This window comes from Alexandromys fortis, unplaced genomic scaffold (assembly GCF_014885135.2).
Source record: "Alexandromys fortis isolate MF-2015 unplaced genomic scaffold, M_Fortis_MF-2015_v1.1 scaffold_322, whole genome shotgun sequence".
Classification (NCBI taxonomy): Eukaryota; Metazoa; Chordata; class Mammalia; order Rodentia; family Cricetidae; genus Alexandromys; species Alexandromys fortis.
The window spans coordinates 86,695-106,209 of record NW_026068222.1 but is presented as its reverse complement, the minus strand read 5'-3'; the positions used below and the strand labels follow the sequence as shown (position 1 = coordinate 106,209).

At 38.3% G+C, this 19,515-nt stretch overlaps 1 protein-coding gene across 1 annotated transcript in view; it reads right to left on the bottom strand.

Moving 5' to 3' along the window:
- Vps50 (VPS50 subunit of EARP/GARPII complex) overlaps positions 1-19,515 on the bottom strand; it is a 106,618-nt gene that overhangs the window by 50,234 nt on the left and 36,869 nt on the right. The window contains exons 12-16 of the mRNA XM_050130583.1: positions 17,539-17,679; positions 9,366-9,498; positions 6,075-6,166; positions 2,459-2,553; positions 2,083-2,181 (exon numbers count right to left, since the gene is read on the bottom strand). Coding sequence (XP_049986540.1) covers positions 2,083-2,181; positions 2,459-2,553; positions 6,075-6,166; positions 9,366-9,498; positions 17,539-17,679 — 560 coding nt within the window. The remainder of the gene's footprint in view (positions 1-2,082; positions 2,182-2,458; positions 2,554-6,074; positions 6,167-9,365; positions 9,499-17,538; positions 17,680-19,515) is intronic.

Here is a 19,515-nt window from a genome sequence, read left to right as displayed (position 1 = left end):
GCAGCATCTTCATTTATTAAGGAAATGCAAACAGAAACTTCAAGATACCACTTACATCTACCAGGACAGTTACAATCAGAAAGACAGAAATGCTGTGGAATAATCCTTCTGTAAACTGTGAACATATATTACTCTCATTGGTTAATAATGAACTGACTGGCCAGTAGCCAGGCAGGAAGCATGGGCAGGATGGCCAAACTGAGAATGCTGGGAGGAAGAAGGGCAGAGACAATAGAGTCACCATGAGACACAGAGGGAGCAAGGCATGCTGGTGGACAGGTAAAGCCACAGTCACATGGTAATACATGTGTTAACAGAAATGTGTTAAGTTCTAAGAGCTAGTCAGTAACAAGCCTGAACTATCGGCCAAGTACTTGCAACTAGTAAGTTTCAGTGTGTTTATTTGGGAACTGATGGTGGAAGAGAAACTTCCCCCAACACAGAACTAAACACCAACAAGAGACTGGAGAAACTGGAAGCCCTCACTCAATACCAGTACAACTATAAAACATTGTTAAATGCTTTGGAATACAATTCTGACAGTTTCTCAAAATGTTAAACATAGTTACTACAAAACCAATCAATTCCATTCTAGTTTCCTACAGAAAATCACCACAAATGGAGTGACTTAAAGAGGAATTTATTCTCACTGAGATCTGGAGGCAGGTAATAAAGCATCTGAATTGGAATTGAAGGTTGAAATCAAGATGGAAGTGGGGCTGCCCTTTCCGAGACTTTGGTCTAGGGAAAATCTATGCACCTAGATTCCAGCTCCTCCCTGCTGCCTGGTGGCCATAGCACTCCCTGCCTTATCCTCTCCACTGCTTCCTTCAGATACGTTCCTTGGTGTCTCAGCAAAGTCTCTGCCATTGGTTTCCTCTTACTTGTGATGGTATTGAGTGTTCACCCAGATAATAAATTGTCTTTAATATCACTAATACACATTTAAAAAAAAAAGGATTGGTGTTGGAGACTGATCCAATTGATTTGACTTCATATATGCTAAACATTTATTCTACTGGCTGTGGTCTCTGCTGCTCATCATAAAATTCTTAACATAATATTACTATACCCTAACATACTTTTCTTAATAAGTTAACAATTATAATTTTCAGAGAGCTGGTCTTGAAATTTGCTGAATGTATCCTGAAGGGAAAAGAAGTACTGTTTTTCAGCTTTACATAATCTTCTAAAAATATTTATTCCTTTAATTTTATGTATATTTGCATCATATGTGCACAATAACCTCAGAGGTCAGAAGGCTGTGAGCCAACAAATAGACGCTGTGAACCCAAACCCAGGTCTTCTTCAGGGCAGTACATACTTTTAACTGCTGAGCCATCTGTCCAGTCTCTTATCACAATCTTGAAAACAATAAACCTTTCTTAGGCATGAGATAAGTTTATTTCTTCTAAAAAGGTGTCGATTTTCCTGATACCACTCAAAGCACTATCAGAGCCCTTGGAAATGTTTTATAACTTTGACAGAGCAATGATGAAATCACATGAATCTGTTATTAAGTAGGATATTTTGATAACCACACATTACTAGATCACTCTAGGCTGTTACTGCACTATCCATAACATCTAGCAGAAGAATAATAGTTCTGGGTGAGTACAAACTGTTAGTTCATGAACATAAAGAAATTATGTCACATAAAAAGGAAGCAGGACATACAGGAGCAGGAGCAGTAAAAGCCAAGAGCCTTGGGGCAGCATGCAGAGTAACAGAAATGGGATAATTTAAGTTGTAAGAACTAGGTGGTAATAAGCCTGAGCAATTGGTCAAGTATTTATAATTAGTATTAAATCTGAGTGGTTATTTGGGAAGCAGCTGCCAGCACACAGAGAAATTCTGCCTATAACCAACACATTAAAAGCAGAATTTAAGATTTACAATGAATAATGACAATACTTTCTAGTATATTCATGATGAAGTATCCCCAACTGTCCTACAGAGATATAATAAATTTATTTATTAAAAGTTAAAAATGGCTTTAAATCAGCTAATCTTATACAAGTAGGCCTTAGATAAATAGTCTCACCACCTACTGCATTTATTCCTATCTTCTTGAATTTTTACCTGTGGTGGTTCTTGAAATAATTGATACTTTGTTTTCTAATGGATTCCTGCAAAACTTCAGACTTGCTACCACAAAATTCTTCTCCAACTTGCATCAACCTAGTTGGACAGAAAGGTCTATGTAAGTTTCAGGAACAGCCTTACAGAAAACAATAACAAAAATAGCCCAGGTTCTTTCTTTATAGAAAGTATAACCCACAGAAATTTAAATTTGGGTATTTGAAAAAACAACTATAAAGATTCTACAAGCCCAGTCCATTGGCCATGAGTAAGTATATTTTCTCCTAGGAAGCTAACAGAAAACTCATTAATTTCTAAGTTTTTATTTTTATGGTTGAATGTATAAAGCCACAAAAGACAGTATCTCAAACACTACCTGCTGACTATATCCAAAACAAAGATAAAATCATCGTATTTGAATATAGATAAATCAGTTCCAAGTAAGTAGGTTTTTACTTTTAGTTGGACATCCTGTAAGACACAAATAAACAAAAAAGTAAATGTATTCTGTAGTACACATTAAAATGAGATAGTGATCATTCTTAGTTTGATAGCATCTATCTACATAGACCAACAGCCAAGTATCTTTAAGACTAACCTAATAGGGATAACCCCATGATTGTTTTAAGAAATAGTAATGGCCACAATCTCACTAAAACTTGACATAATTATGTTAAATTATACTTAATGCAAAGACACATAAATATGCACTTAATTCTTATGATAGGAATGGTGTGTTGGGCTGAAGAGACGACCCAACAGTTAAGAGCACACACTACTCTTGCATATAACTCAAGTTCTATTTCTAGTGCCCCAATGGCTCACAACTGCCTATGACTCTAGCTTCAAGGGATCCCATGTCTCTGACTTCTGAAGACGCCTGTTCTCAGATATATACACACTATATATACACACAAATACATAAGTGAATATTAAATAAAATCTTTTTTCAAAATATTATATTCTTATGAGAGATGGGACAAAACCATTATGGCTCTGGTTCATTTGAAACTCAGCAATAATGCATTTAAAAATGAGTAACTGTAGAATAAGCATCAGACAACATATAAAAATTAACAGTTTTCACAATCATCTACATAAATGTTATAAAATGGAGAACTTTCACTGGAAAACACACTAAATCTTGAAAGGCCTATAAAAAATCTAGACCAGTAAGATAAAAAAATAACCCTAATGAGATTATATATAATATATATAAAAATTATATGTGTATGTATGTATAGACATAAACACACACACATACACACACACACACACACACACACACACACACACACACCTTCTTTTTAAAGAAACCAGCACATTGAGAGTAATAGCACTGAGTGGATGAGCGGATGACTAATCAGTAGAGACCAATTTTCCAAATTCATGAAATTCCAGCCAAAGTCACAAGAATTTTTCTTCTGAACAATTATCCTAAAATTCGCCTATAGGCAATAATTGCTTTTTAAAATACTATGTAAGGATGGAATAAAAGTCCTGAGTAATGCTGAAAGACTTATAATACATTGAATATGCTACAAACTATTTAAAATAAAAGAATTAAATGTTCAGATAAATAATCTAAATAATTCTTTAAAAGAAAACAGTATACATATAACATTTACAATTGCTGAAATTTTAAAAAATCCTGCTTTTTTGGTTACTTAACCATGTCAAAAACACTATGCTAATGATTTTCTGTATGGGATAAAAGGATCCTTGTTCAGCAGGCATTTCCATCCCTGAAGAGGAACAGGAACTAGAGTGTCAAGTATTACTTTCTCTAAGCTCCTGTGCCTGTTTCACAGCAAAGCTAAGTCTCGAATGGAGGTCTATCTTCCTTCAAAGTCACATTTTTTTTCTCTATACCTTGGAACAAATGAATTAGACAAAAGTAGAATTATCCCAAAATTGATGAAGAAGAAACTTTACTAATGGAAAACATTTACTGTTCAGATATCAATCAAAATACACAATGAATTAATGAATCCTATATTTTTTCAAAAATGCAAAAGTTAGAAATTATGGTATAATTTTAAAAAATAAACCCATTCCTGAGTGTCTATGAAAGAGTTGATATAATACTCTCGGCACTCTGGATCGAACAGCTAATATGCAGTGCAGATTCAGATGCACAGTTGCCAGGAGAGCACTAAGCTGAGCTCTACATGGAGAAAGGCTGTCTGTACAGCATAAGACGAGAAGACACAGATCATAGTTTGGCATAAAAAATACTATCTGCACTTAAAGGAAGTAAAAAAGAAAAATAACAGATAAAGGACTACTCATTACCAAGAGTCATAGAGAATCTATGAAAACAAATAATTCACAACACTGAAATAATATAGAACAGGTTGGATACTGGAGTAGAGGACGTGGGGGCTAGCAAGGGGCAGTGGAAGCAGCACATTAACCCTGAAGCCTGGAGCGTGACAATCAACTCAAAGGAACACCACTACTATATTTAAAATTACGATGACTTCCACAACGGGCCAAATGCTTACACTGGAATGGTATACTAAATTTCTCACTGAGTAGATTGCATGTACCAGGAATACCATCAGGCTGCCATGTCAGACGAGCTAATTACATACGAGGCCAGGCACTGCAAAAGGCTACACTGAATACCAGAAATTCTACCGTGAACATTCTAGTTTCTATTAAGTACAATCAAAGTCTATAAGGAGACTAAATCACAAAAAATTTATGTATGGCCATGGGTGTGTACTTAATGAGCATGAGTATATATCCAAATATAATGCTCAAACAAAGAGCCCCAAATCACAATTATTTGATAAAAACATAATAGATTAATATTGTCATAAGAGAAAATAAAGAAGTCAAAACAATTATAACTACAACATAAATATATGTAAATGTTAAATAAACCAGAGCACTAAATTATAAAGATGAATGAATCTGGAGGAAATTTACATTTTTAGGATGTTTCCCTAAATAATTTTTTTTAAGAGAACCATATGGGAGATAATCAAACTGAATAGCAACCTAACTAGGGGGTGGATAGAGTTTTTCAAGGTTTCAAAGATACCAAAGAAATTATACTTTGATCTAGGAAGAACCATATCTTAAGTAAGTTTCCGATCACAGCTGAAACAGCCAACTGAAAAAAAATGTAAGAAGGTCGCATTACAATCTCACAGTTGGGTCTACTTATAATTCACGTGATGGTGCCCAACCTAAAAGGTGAGAGCAACAGAAAGCAGGGCTCTCAAAAGGGCTGTAAGGTCACGCAGGTGGGGTCCCTGGGACTGGTGCCCGAGGGACATGGTTTTCCTATTCCACAGGGAAAGCGCAGCAGAAGGCAACATCTGTGAAACAGGAAGCACAACCTCACCCAACACAAACTCTAGGAATTCTGACTTAAACTTCCCAAACCAGAACTATAAGAAACAATTCATATTCATTTAAAAAGTCCAGTCATTATAGTAGTTCAAATGGAGCACACTGACAGCAGCCCAAATTTTACACACACACACACACACACACACACACACACACACACACACAGAGTTTTCCTCAAAGAAGCTTGCAAAGAACTAAACTATTATTTATTCTTCCTTATATTTTGACCCAAATGTTACCTACTTATTTTTTTTCCTAAAATTAAGAAAAGAGGAATTCAAGAAAACTAAATAAAAATAAACAGGATAGCTCAATTTAAAAAAAAAAAAAAAGGCACTACTATTCTTTAGGGAATTTCCTTAGTCATAGATCACATGGATATTCCCAATGGAAAATTTCAAACTAAGAGACTTTTTCTTTCTATTGCTCATTGTAGTCGATGTAATTATCAACTAATTATAGAAATTAAGTTAAATGATAGCCTTGTTCTAAAGATAAGGAAGCATGTGATTAAGCCTGCAGAGAGTACAAACACACAAAGTTTCAAAAAAGAATGTCTATGACAACCACAACATGAATGTTTGGATCACAGCTTCTGTGGAAGTAAACATGAAAATAAACCAAACCTGCCATATTCGCGTAAGGCCATGCTCCAGTTTCTTTTTTACATAGCTACGATCAAAATTGGCTTCTTCAGTACTCATCACGTTACTTCCTTCTGAAAACAAAAAATGGAATGCTTTTAATTAAGTGTAATTTTTTTCCTAAATTTTTTTGTTGTTACTATTCTCTCATTTTTATAAGCCAACCGAAGATTTAAAAAAAAAAAAAAATTCAGGGCTCAATAGTTTAGAGCACGAGCTACTCTTCCAGAGAGAGTCCTAGCATCTACATGGATCTCACAACCTTCTGTAACTTTGGTCCTGGGGGAATCCCACACCGTCTTCTGGTATATACAGGCACCAGGCATGCATGTGATGTACAGGCACACATAAAATTAAAAAAAATATGCTCAATATATATGCATTCAAAATAATAGTAAAATCAGGTATTGTGATTAAATCTCTTTGACACCTAACATAGAGAAATGCTAAATAAACCCAAAGCTATGCACTATACATGTGAACGGGCCTAGAAGTCCAATGAAGGCAGTATGGCCCCCGAGTCACAAACCACCTGCTTCAAGACCATGTGACAGGCTGGTGCTAGGGCACTAGAAAACCTGTTAATTCAACTATCAGGTAATATGCATTCCAACAAGACTAGAAGACAAAAGGAGATAAATCTGCATGTTTTTATTTTTATAATTCAGATTATATTTTTATAATGAACTATAATAGTAATCATTCCACACAAAATATTTAGCAATAGCCAATCCAACAAACAAAATCAGAATTGTTCCTCAAAAAGCTTTTCCTTCTGGAAATACAAACACACACCTGCTTTAAAAAAGGACTGCAGCTTCGTGTGCTGCTCTTGGTGCACTACCCTCTCCAGGCGGCAAGGAGGCCAGTGATAACTAGGAAAAGGCCATCCTTGCCCGTCAACAGAAATACCTATGGGCACTGCCAGAGCTTGACCACATGCACGACCTAGCAGTGGTGACCCAGCTTAGCCATGCATCTAAACTCTAACTTTAGCGGTTTGTTTAGGACTTAGAGTATTAGGATGGCAAACAGTATCACTACAGAGCTACAGAAAATGAATTCTACAGGCCCTTAGCTTTACAAAGGGACTGGGAATTATTTCCTATCACAGTTCTTACCACTGTACTCTTGCATGTCTGCATTTAACTATTTAGAGCCTACACATTGTTGATGGACTGCTGAATTAGTCAGAGAACTTAAATTCTCTTAAGATATAGATTAGAGCAGGGAATTTCAACAAAACAGTCTAAATATGTAAGGTCCATCACCACAAAGGTCATATCCTATTCTCTACAATTTTTGTTTTAACATTTCTATTGGATCTATAAGTATGCATATTTAGCAGTTCTTACATCTAATGTATATGTTGACGCTACCTGAAAGCTGTCCTTTGGTTTATCATTAAATAATGTATTAGAAAATTAAAGAAAAAGTGCTGAAGTATCTTAGCACTGCCCATACCTAGAAAGATGTAGAAGAGTCAAAGCAGAATACGTGCTGTGAAAGCCTGGCCCTCGCTGCTCTCTCCCCTTTTCTCCGTCCCCTTTACCCTCTTCAACATTTCTACCCCATGAGACATTTTTTTGGGGGGGGGGTATCTTAATTTTACTGTTTACATGTATGATTAGACATGTCTTCTAACATGGCTTCAAAATTCTGTTTAATCTAACAGTACGATTTAGGTATTTCCTGCTTTACCCAATCATAGAAACCAGGCACCCAGAGACTAGAAGTTATCAAAAATAAGTTCAGCAAAAAGACCATCAAAATTAAATTGCATGACACAGCATGATTTATGCTGTATTGAACAAATGCTAATAAAATTGTGTTTTAAAGCTACTTCTGTGTGTAGGTGAATGTGGTGTGCAGGTGCACATGATGTGCATGTACTTGTGGAAGCCACAGGCTGTTGTGGTGTGGTGGTTTAAATAAGAATGGGCCCCATAGGCTAATATGTTTGAATGTTTAGTCACTAGGGAGTGAAACTCTTTGAAAGAATTAGAAGAAATAGGTGGTGCGGCCTTGGTGGAAGACGTGTGGTCTTGTTGGAGAAAGCATGTCCCGGGGTAGGCTCCATGCCAGGCCCAGGATTTCTCAGATCAGGATACGGCTCTCAAGCTACTGCTCCAGAACTTTCCTCCTTGTCACTACGCTCACCACCATGATGATAACAGATTAAACTTCTAAAACTGGTAAGCAAGTCCCCAATTAAATGCTTTCTTCCATAAGAACTGCTTTGGTCATGATGTCTCTTCGTAGCAAAAGACACCTGGTAACTTCCTCAGTTGTTTTCCACCTTGTCTTTTGAAACAGGGTCTTCTCTAACTGAACCTTGAATTTATTGACTTGACTTAGTTGACTGGCCAATAACTCCAACTATGATCTAGGGACAACAACTACACACAAGGCTTTTTACACAGTTACACGGGATCCAAACGCAGGTCCTCATGCTTGACTGCCAAGTCCTTTACTGGCTGAGACATCTCACAAACGTCCAATTACCTGAAACAGCTTGGCTATTGTTTGAAGAGGATTATTTAAGACATAAATTTAAAAAGAATGCATAGTAAAATTAGACGTTCCCACTTTGTTTATTACTTAGAATTGTATATCATAACTACGTAAAAGTATATTTTCCTTACAAAAACAAATGCTTTAAAAGTCTTTTTTTAAGATGTCATGTGCATTGGTGTTTTGCTTGCACCTATTTTTGTGAGGGTGTTGGATCCCCTGGAACTGGATTTACAGACAATTGTGAACTGCCATGTGGTTGCTGGAAATTAAACACAGGTCCTTGGAAGAGTAGTATGTGTAGTATGTGTTCTTAACTGCTAAGCCATCTATCTAGCCCTGTTTTAAATCTCTTATGACATGTCTTCCTGTATTTTCAAAATGGAAAATATCAATATAATTATTAATTCTTAGAACCTAACAAATCTGAGAAGACCAGTGTCTTATTAGGTTTACAATCAATAACACTACAAGAATATTGTTTAAAATGCTTTCTCAAAACAATTAAGCACCAGGGCCATCAGCATGTACCCTCAGAAACGGAATTATGTGCCACTTGAAAAGATCTTTGGACCAGTTACTCCCCAAAGAAAACTGAGCTTTTGTAGTGTCTGAATGGCCTTCTTGGCCTAACATTTAATCTATGGCCACTAAAATGCCTCCGTCCTAAAGGTGAGACCTTGTCCCGTCTCACCACTATGCGGGAAATGCGGCACGTTACAGCTGAGTCTTAAGGAAGCAACCCAAACTGTGTCCTACCAGATGCTGCAGCGGTCTCCTCACTGTCGTGCTTCCCGTGCCACTCCATGGTCCTGTAGTAGCTGAGCATGACTTCCCACAGTGCTTTGCACAGGTCCGCCAGGCATGGAATATAGCTGTCTGGTGTTACATGCTGAAGAAAAGGAGTCAATGACCAAGAAGGATATTTTCTTAAGTACTCACAGCCAATCAAATGAAATTTCCTATTACTAATCAAATACAAGCAAAACTACAAGTAAGGAAATCTCTTCCGTTGGAATAGCATAAGAAGTAAATCAATATAAGAATTCCCATTTCAACATAGCTTTTTCATTACTCACTAGTAATAACAGTCCATATAGTCCTAATCCATTTTAGTTCCTGAACCAATCCAAGAAATTACTGAACTGGTAAGTGTTCTCAAAGCATACATTTAACTTCCCCAAATGTCAGAACACAGTCCAAGAATGGAGTCATGTGAGATTCCTGAGACCTTATGAGAAAAGTCCAAGTGAACCGGTCTTGTAACCTCTGGTCCTCCATGGACTAACATGGGTTATTCCTGGAATGTGCTCTCATGCCCCTCACGGTGTAGATAAGAGTGAGTTCACTTCAGCAGTTGTTATTCATGGGCCTCTATGGAAAAACACGGTTTTTCCACATGCGGCTTGTCCTTATGATTGACTACCTTACTCATGATTTTCTTAACCCTCAGAGTAGAAACTGTCTAAGTCTCTGGATACAGCTGGCTATTGCATGAGACATTAGTCCACCTCATTTCAGGACCCATTTTCCCAGGGTCACACTAACTAGAATGGTAAATAACCAGATACATATGCTTTTTCAAACACATGTCTAAACATGTAGACGTGGCTTTATATTTGTTCTTGGAGCAGAGTCACAAATGACATAATGGAGGCTGGATTTATCATTCAATTATTTCATCTGTGGAAAATGAGTAAACACTTTTACAATTTCTGACTTCTATAGATGCTCCAGAACTCACAAATATTCCAATAAAGTAAAACATTTTAATGCAAGGTACACAGCTTATGAAACACTGCAAAGCCCTAAGGAATGTGCATGAGGGCTCTGCCCCCATCTTTTTACTCTATAAAAACAGGCCTTCTGCATTCTTTTTCCTATTCTGCCTTGCAAGCTTCCCACCTGGCAATGAATTTCTACATCACATCATAGTTTATCAAACCACAAAATTAAAACTTAAATATACTACCTTTTACTCTACACAATATGAGGAGGAAGGGCTCCTCTTCTAATGCTATGATTTAGGAGTTACTGTTTAACAGATACAAGAAGCAAGAGATAATATACCTATTATATTTTTCAAAAACAACTGAAATTATAGTAAACCTGCTCAGATCTAACTAAATCAATGACTTTTTCTAAAAGTCTCCCAAAAGAACTTAAATTTTATTATAACCTAATACATCACTATCTATAAGCATATAAGAATAATAAATTTAATACTAGATAGCAAAACAATATTCATCTAAGTTTATATTCTAAAACATAAACAACAGAGACCATTTTAGTATATATGTGTGTGTGTGTGTGTGTGTGTATTTAAAGGTGTTTCCAGTGTATATAAATTCTGACATATTAATCTCTGTGTTTGTAATATGCTGGGAATAAGACTCATTTTGCAATAAGATTGATTCATTTCCACTATACTGTACAAGCAATTAGCATCTACTCAAAAAATTAAAAACTTGCTTCTTACTAACGTACTTAAAAGTGAGGCATGGTAGCACACACCTATAACCTAACACAAAAGAGACAGCACAGATATGTTACAAGTTCAAGACCAGCTCCAGCTACATAGTGAAACCTGGTCTTTAAATCACAAATCAGTCAGTAAATTTTAAAAAATAAAAATAAAATCACTTGTAACCTGAATATTCTAATTAGTTTATGAAAAGTACCTCTAAAACTAAACTGGAATTGATATGGAAACATTTCGTCTGCTGACTAGATATCACGGAGAGGAAAGGTGCCATGCAGGTCACTGGGGGAGAAAAGTCATCAATGAACTTACTCTGTGCTCACATCTGCACACCGGTATATGACTGTTGAAATAAGGGCAGCAGGGCTGCGTCCCCAGCACCCCGGCCGCCTGCTAGCTCATGCCCAAAATAACAACACACAAACTGTATTCATTTAAACACCACTTGGCCCATTTCTATCTAGCCTCTTCTCAGCTAACTCTCGCACCTGGACTAGCCCATTTCTAGTAATGTGTGTAAGCACCCCAAGGTGCGCTTACCAGGAAGATTCTAGCCTATGTCCATCCTGGACCGGAGCTGCCTGGGAGAGCGGAGCCTGGTGTCTCTGCTCCAGAGAGCAGAGCTGTCAAGTCTCTCCGGGAGCAGAGCAGAGTCTAACCTCACTTCCTCTTGCTCCCAGCATCCTATTCTGTTTACTCCTCCCACCTATGTTTTAACCTATCAGGGCCAAGGAGTTTCTTTATTAGCCAATGACCTTCCTCCATCATATGACCTGACAAGGAAGATGTGTCACAGAAGTAATAGTGACAGGACAGTTATCAGAGTAACCAACTGCCTTCTGATTAGACATGAGCCTGTTCCACAGGAGTTCATGCCCGATACCGTAAACCTACACAAAAGTCCACAGCTAGGTAGGTCACAAGACCTGGGCGGAGGAGGAGGGACAGAAGTCTAGTACTGCTGTTTTGTTAACTGGGTATGTCATCGGTTTGCCTTCTAAATATTTATGTTTATAGGCACTGCTTTCAACCTAGGTCAAGAAAGTTTCAGTTCTGTACTGGCAGCAGTTGACAGAGAGATTCACAAATGGTCAAAGAGCGAATAAGTGACTCTGAGTGCTCATAACAAAACGGTACATCCACATCCACTCCTGAGAGGCTGAACAGAGTATCACAGGAGAGGGGGCAGACAGGATGAAAGATCTCAGTATGAAATGCTACTTTTAAACATGACAGGGCTGCTTCACTACCAAACTCACAGCAGCCAGGATTAGCTATAGAAGGCCTGCACAACTTACGAATGTGATGTAAACTCTCAGCTACCACTCCATGCCATGTCTGCTCACTTGCTACCATACTCTCCACTGTGATGGTGCCCTCTGAAACACTAAACAAGCCACCATTAAATGCTTTCTTTCATACGCTGCCTTCCTTGGTCTGGTGTCTATTCAAAGCAACAGAAAAGTAACCTTGGCAGGGGCTATTAGTAATTGCTGCTAGGGAAGGAAATCCTTTATCTTCAGGGCTATGGCCACAGGTAGACAGCCATATGCACACAGTCAGCACTACTCAGACTCCTCAAATTATCACAAACAAGAGTGTGGTGAGGAGAGAATATGAAGGGGGGCTTATATTGGAGGTCTGGGGGAAGCAAGGGAGTAAGTATATGACTAAGATACATTGTATGTATTAAGAAATTGACAAGGAATAAATGTTTTTAAAAAGCATTTCCAGATTTCACAGGAAACCTTATTATATTACGCAGGCACAGATAAACCATGACCAAAGACAGTCAAAATGAAAAATTAAATAGATAACGACATACTATCATAAAACAGGCAGGCAAAGAAAATGACCAGACAAAATTACTGTCTGGATTAATAGCCTATAAAACTTCCACATAGAAATCAAAGCATGATGGAGAGCACCCAGCCAAGGAAGTGGAGGCCCTGGTTCCAGATGGAACTAGTTCCGCATTGGCCAGTCACTTCTTACACAAGACACCACTCTGGATCTGTTTTACCTCCATAAAAGAGAGAGGTGCCCAGACCTCCCACCTCACCATTTGCTTAAGACAGTCATCAGTTAATAAATGTCGAACAAAAAAGCTTGGCTCAAGTTCTGACTGAAGGACTCATTTGCATTAGGCCAGGTATACTGTGTGTGGCCCCACATAGCAATTCCAGGTCTATGTTCATAGATGGAAAAGTGCAATTAATCATGAATGAATCGATTCAGAAAATACTAACAGAATAAAACACCTCCTCTTGAACTGTCAGGAGCCGTTTTCCTCCTAAAATCATTACAGGAACCATCACCCTGGGGAGTCTGCAGAGAACCCCACACCCATAATTGTGTTAAGAATCGTTCTATTGACAGAACCTACCCCACCCAATTAAGCTGTTAATGGAGAGCTATCTGTTAGCGGAACCGCCTCACATTCCAGCTATCCAGGGAACTAGGTGTGGCAACTCATGACCTCTTGGCCTACGTGACCTGACCTAACATAACCTCCTGGCCTATGTGACTAACCTGAACCACATGACCTGGACCATGCGACGAGATCCCGTACCGCTGCCCCCCAAGCCCCTCATCCAGGGGCTATATAAGTAGCAACCCTGACTCTAATAAACGGAGGCTTTGACAAGAATCCCTGCTTAGCCTTCTCCTTCTTTCCTAGCCCATTCTCTTCCAGATAGCACCTCTCCGTGACCCTGGAGTAACTGAGGGCAGGGTGGGTTACAACCCCTAGACTGAGTAACCCACCCAAGGCAATCTACATTGAACTGTCCTTAAGGACAGGAAACAGAAGTGCAATTCCCAGTATCTCTCTACCGCTACAGTTATTTTCCACATTCACCTCCAGTGAAAGTGGTACAGAGAGGGGAAAGAGAGGTGCAGTCTCCTGAGAAACAGGGGTTAATACAGAAAAGCATTATTCTAAATAACTTTAAAAGGAAAACTCGCACATGCACGGAAATGATAATGTCTCCTAACTTAGGTAAGCACAGTGGCAATAAACACCAACCTGGCTCTCACAGTGCGCAAGTGTGAACACAATCTCAACACCATGAAGGCTCCTTAATCTAATCTTGATTAATGGCTTAAATTCCACAGATCTGGCCTCCTATGCCACCCCAATCAGTTCAGAGAAAGCCTAGGACCTCCCATCTCTACTACCAACCATTGCCAGTAGCCTACCTGATCAGAAGGCAAATGAAGACACCAACTAGCCTTAAACAGACAGGGTGACATAGGTGATTTCCAAAGCAGAGTGCAAATCCAGCCATAAATATAAGCAACCTTTCTGAATTTGAACTATACAATGGAAGAATATCATCTTTTCAAAGCTGCTACAGTGAAAAGTAAAGTGATAAATATGAAAGACACTGACAGTCTCTGATTTATTATACAATTGTATAAAAATATTCTATTAAGTATCTACCAAAAAAATCAGAAAGATGCTTTACTATTAAAGTACAGCATCAGGAATTCTAGGGGCCCTTACAGCAATTTTGTTGGTTCATATTTATATTTAGCACTCTACTCACATTCTAACAAACATGCAGAGGACAGATGCTCTGGTACCTTAAAGAGACCCAAAACACACATGCATACACACACACACACACACATGCACACACACATGCACACAGAGAGAGAGAGAGAGAGAGAGAGAGAGAGAGAGAGAGAGAGAGAAAGAAAGAGAGAGAGAGAGATTCACAGACTTAAACCCTGGAGTCACAAGGTCATCAAAAGGTCATTAGTACCACTGGAAAAATGCTGCTGCACTGACAATCTTGGTCAAATAGCACTACACTCAGTGAGCTAAAAGTATCATTTATGGCCTGAACACTGTCTCTAAGTGGAAACATGGTTAAACAACATGCTCTCCCACCCTGGCCAGCTTCAAGGCTCCAATGATTTTGCATGTGCTAGGCTGTACTTTCTAACCACCAGCAAGGTGAGCAGTGGCAGGCAAAGCACAGAACTGGACAGGACATGCCTGAGCTTGGAGCCATGACTCCTACATAACACGAGAAGCAATATGACACTCAATAGATGTTTTTTAAATAGAACACTTGACAAGTATTCCCAGCACCTGTATAGACTCCTGCCTTGAATACAAAAGCGGCTATTCTCAGCTATCAAGCATTTGGTTATTAGTGTTACATAGGTACACAGACAGAAACAACGTCCGAGTGTACTGCTTAAATAACAACTGTGGCACAGCAAGTGACTCGAGTATCAGGCTTAGGTGTCTAATTACTGATAAATAGTCTTAATTAAAAAGATACCAGTATTATAAAGTAGGCAAAGCACGTATCATTTTGTATATATTTTTTTCAAAGTTTCAAATGAGAAATTTGTTATGTGTTATGATGTCTGAAATGACCATAAAAGCAATTATTTAAATATAAGAACACTGTTGAATTAAGAATGGCAGTTTTCAAATAGTTTACCAGTGGATCATTTCATTTCTACTAACAGGTATTGAGAAATATTCCACATGTGTGTGCTTTCCATGACTAATAATCTTAAAAAGCACTGACTCAAGAGGCAACACACAATAATAAGCTATTTGTTATCTAGTAATTTTAAAACATACAAGCTATTTCAAAAAATCACTTTCTCATCAGTTTGTTTTCAAGTGAAAATAATCCAAAAGAAACACAATAGGGAATACATTAAGTATAACTTTTCATTCATCAAAATACATATGCCTCCCCCAAATTGCAGCCTTAAATAATCTGAATGTCAAGGACCATCTCATGAAGTCTTGACTTTAAAAAGCATATAAAAACACACAATATGCACAAACAGATAAAAACAACAGAGCTAACCAGTATAAAGGATATCTAAATATTTGTCTAGAATGCCCTTTTCAGTTAGTAGGATTTTCTGCTTAATAGAAATTGCAAAATTTTTGTAACTTGCTTCATCTCTTAAAGTCATCTATCAATTAGAGGCACACTAATAAAATCAAAAACAAAGGTGACAATTTTGGTAATAAAATAAACATGATTTAAAAAATTAATGTTTCAAAGTTCAGAAATATCAAATGATAGCTCTATTTAAAAGTGGACAAGTATATAATTATGTAACTGTATCAGACTCAAAAAATAGGCAAAACAGTCCTGACTAGAAAATTATTTTTAAAAGGTATTTCAACTACATTAATACTTGTCATTATTAACTTCCTAGTATATCAAATACGCCCTCTAGAACAGCTAGCTATTCTCAACCTGTGGGTTGAGATCCCTGTGGGGGTCAAAACAACCCTTTCACAAGGGTCACCTAAGACCACCAGAAAACACAGATATTTACATTACAATTCGCAACAGTGCTTTAATTCAAAAGAGTAGCAAAATTATAAAGCAGCAAAAGAAAATAATTTTATGGTTGAGGTCACCACAGTATGTGGAACTGTATTAAAGGATCGAAGAAGCATTAGGGAGGTTGAGAATCACTGTTGTAGAATATTGAAAAGGAAGAAAATTTCTCCAGTTCCCAACAGGCATGTGTGTGTGAGAGTGTGTGTCCTGTACATGTCACAAACTTGTTGAAACATGAAGATTAACTGATTCTTCATGCTAATTCCTGGAAATACTTTTTAAAGCTGCTGTCTACTTCCTAGAAGTGTTCCGTATTTCCTTACCTGAAGTCTGAAGAAGCTTACAATGTCCCATGAGAGACCAGGCTGGAATGAGTGCCCACAGTTGACAATGGCACGCACACTGCAGCCGTGTGGCCCATGGAGTGTCACTGCATTTAGCTCTAGGCCATCCTCTGAACCCTTCCTGCACAGGGCTGTGACACCACCCTACACTGCCAGCGACGTTTTGAGATTCTTTATTCTCTTCCCCATAACCTAAGCCAGAATGCACAAGCCAACAGCTTAATGTTTTCCTCATCTCTCCTGCACCCTTTCCCCGATCTTCTTATCTGGTCTCATGGCTCTAACTATTCACAGATTCATATGATTCCAATTCTGGAGCTACAGACCTGCCCTGCCCAATATCTTTCATCCAATGCCCTCGACAAGACCACTTGTTAACAGGATCGAACAAGTTGATGGTAGCAAGTGTCCACAATTCTGGAACTTGGGAGACTAAGGGAGTGAGATGCTTCAAAAAACCAAAAGGACGAGGAGCAACGAGATGCCTGGTTTCTGTCTGTGGTACTGCTGCTCCGCAACCTGACCAGAAAAAAACAAATAACACTACCATTTCCAGCTGTCAGCCTCAGCTCTTCACACTCTGAGCTACCCGTCAGTCAAGCCTCATACTAAAGCACACCCTAATATATCTACTACTCACCTGTTCTGTATAAGAACTATATTGGAAAAGAAAAAATGATAAACATGTTTTGTTTCTATTTTAGTGGCATCTTCAGACAGTAGCTAGAAAGAAATGGGGAGAGACGAACAATAATAACACTAATGCATACCGTACAGAGATCTTTATATTGCAGCTTCTGGAATTTTGTATCTGTGTTTCCCGCACACAGCTCCACATAGCCGAGCACAACCTGAAACACGGTGTTGTGAATGGCCTGAGTGAAATGCATATGAAGTTGATCCATTGCAGTCTAGGAAAAGAAAACACAAATAGTGTAACTTTATAGACTTAAATAAATTTCAAGTGATTTGACAAAACACAGAAGAAAAAACTCATCAGCTATAACATATACATCATTATCATCCTTACAATTAACTGTCACAGTCTTTGGTATAGACTGTTTGCAAAAAAAACTTTCATATAACTGTGGCATTATCCCACTAAGGTTGAGTGTGAATTGTGAAACTGTGCTCCTGTTCTGTTTTATGACTGGTATTCTCGTTCATTCTCAATATATAGTTGTATCTCTGTGTCCCCTGTCCTGCCTAATACTTGTTCCCTTACACTGTTCAGGAATCCTATTTAAGTCAGTACTTTTCAGCACACCTTTTGCTTTCCCTGGGTAGAGCTCTCTAAAGCACTTCCCTACAAACTTCACATGTGCATCTGTGCTGTCTGAATTAAGAATGGACTCATATCTTAGTCACTAGGGAGTGGAACTGTTTGAAAGGATTAGACTGATCAGAAGGTTGGCCTTGTTGGCATAGGTGTGGTTTTGTGTAGTCTTAGAGGTGTGTTACTGGGGGTGAGGTTTGAGGCCTGGGTGCATTCTCATTCTCTCTCTCTCTCTCTCTCTCTCTCTCTCTCTCTCTCTCTCTCTCTCTCTCCCTCCCTCCCTCCCTCCCTCCCTCCCTCCCTCCTTTCCCCTCCCTCCCTCCTTTCCCCTCCCACTCTGCTTGCCTTCTCCAGATCAGGATGAAAACCTCTCAGCTACATCTCTAGCACCATGCCTGCCTGCATGTTGTCATTCTCACCATAATAATAATGAACTAATCCTCTGGAACTGTAAGCAAAGCCTCAATTAAATGTTTTCCTTGTAAGAGTTGCCTTGGTCATGGTGTTTCTACACAGCAATAAAAACCCTAACTAAGACAGCATCCCTCACCAAAAGAGAACATATATGATAGTCCATATTCTGGCACCTAGAGCAATACAGTAGGTAGGTACAAATGTATATTTAATGAACAAAAACAATATTATGGACTCAATTAAAAGTCATAACCCTATTTCCACTGAGAAATGCCAAGTGACTTTCTTCTTACAGTTTTCCCAAAACACAGCTTATGATACAGAAATTAACAATACAAAAAGTAGGCATTTTTAATGGTAAACAATTTAAAACATTTAGAAAAGTCTTAAATTTCCTTCCAAAACATGGTGCAGGAGAATTGTCTGTATTCTGTCAATCATGTTTTAAATAAACGCTGACTGGCCAGGCAGGAAGTATAGGCGGGAAAACCAGACAGGAAATAGAAATGATGCAATGAGATCAGGAGAATTCTGGGAAGAAGGAAGTTGACTCCTCCCAGTCCTGAGCTGACTACCGAGGAAGCAGGATGTGACCTGACAGCTGAAAAAAATACCGAGCCATGTAGCTGAAATAGATCAGAATAATGGGTTAATATAGGCTACAAGAGTGGACAGGAAGCCTGAGCTAGTGGGCCAATCAGCTTTATAACTTATAGAGATCTCTGTGTGATTTTCTTTGGGGCTAAACAGCTATGGGAACTGGACAGGACAGAAAACCCCTAACAAGCAAGCCAGCCCTTCATGTTACAAAAACATAGCACCAAAAGAACAAAAAGCTGTGTCTTTCATGTTTAAATGTTAGGTGAATAAATGTATAATTCTAGACACGGACAACACAACCCTTGTGTTGTGTTTTCTATGGAAGACTGTGGATGATAAGTGTACATTACATGGCAAGCGCAAGCACTGGGGAAATCTGCTAGATGCAATGGACCTATCTGGCAGATAAACGTACCCAATGAGCAACAGTTTATACAACATTTGAGGGAATCAGGCT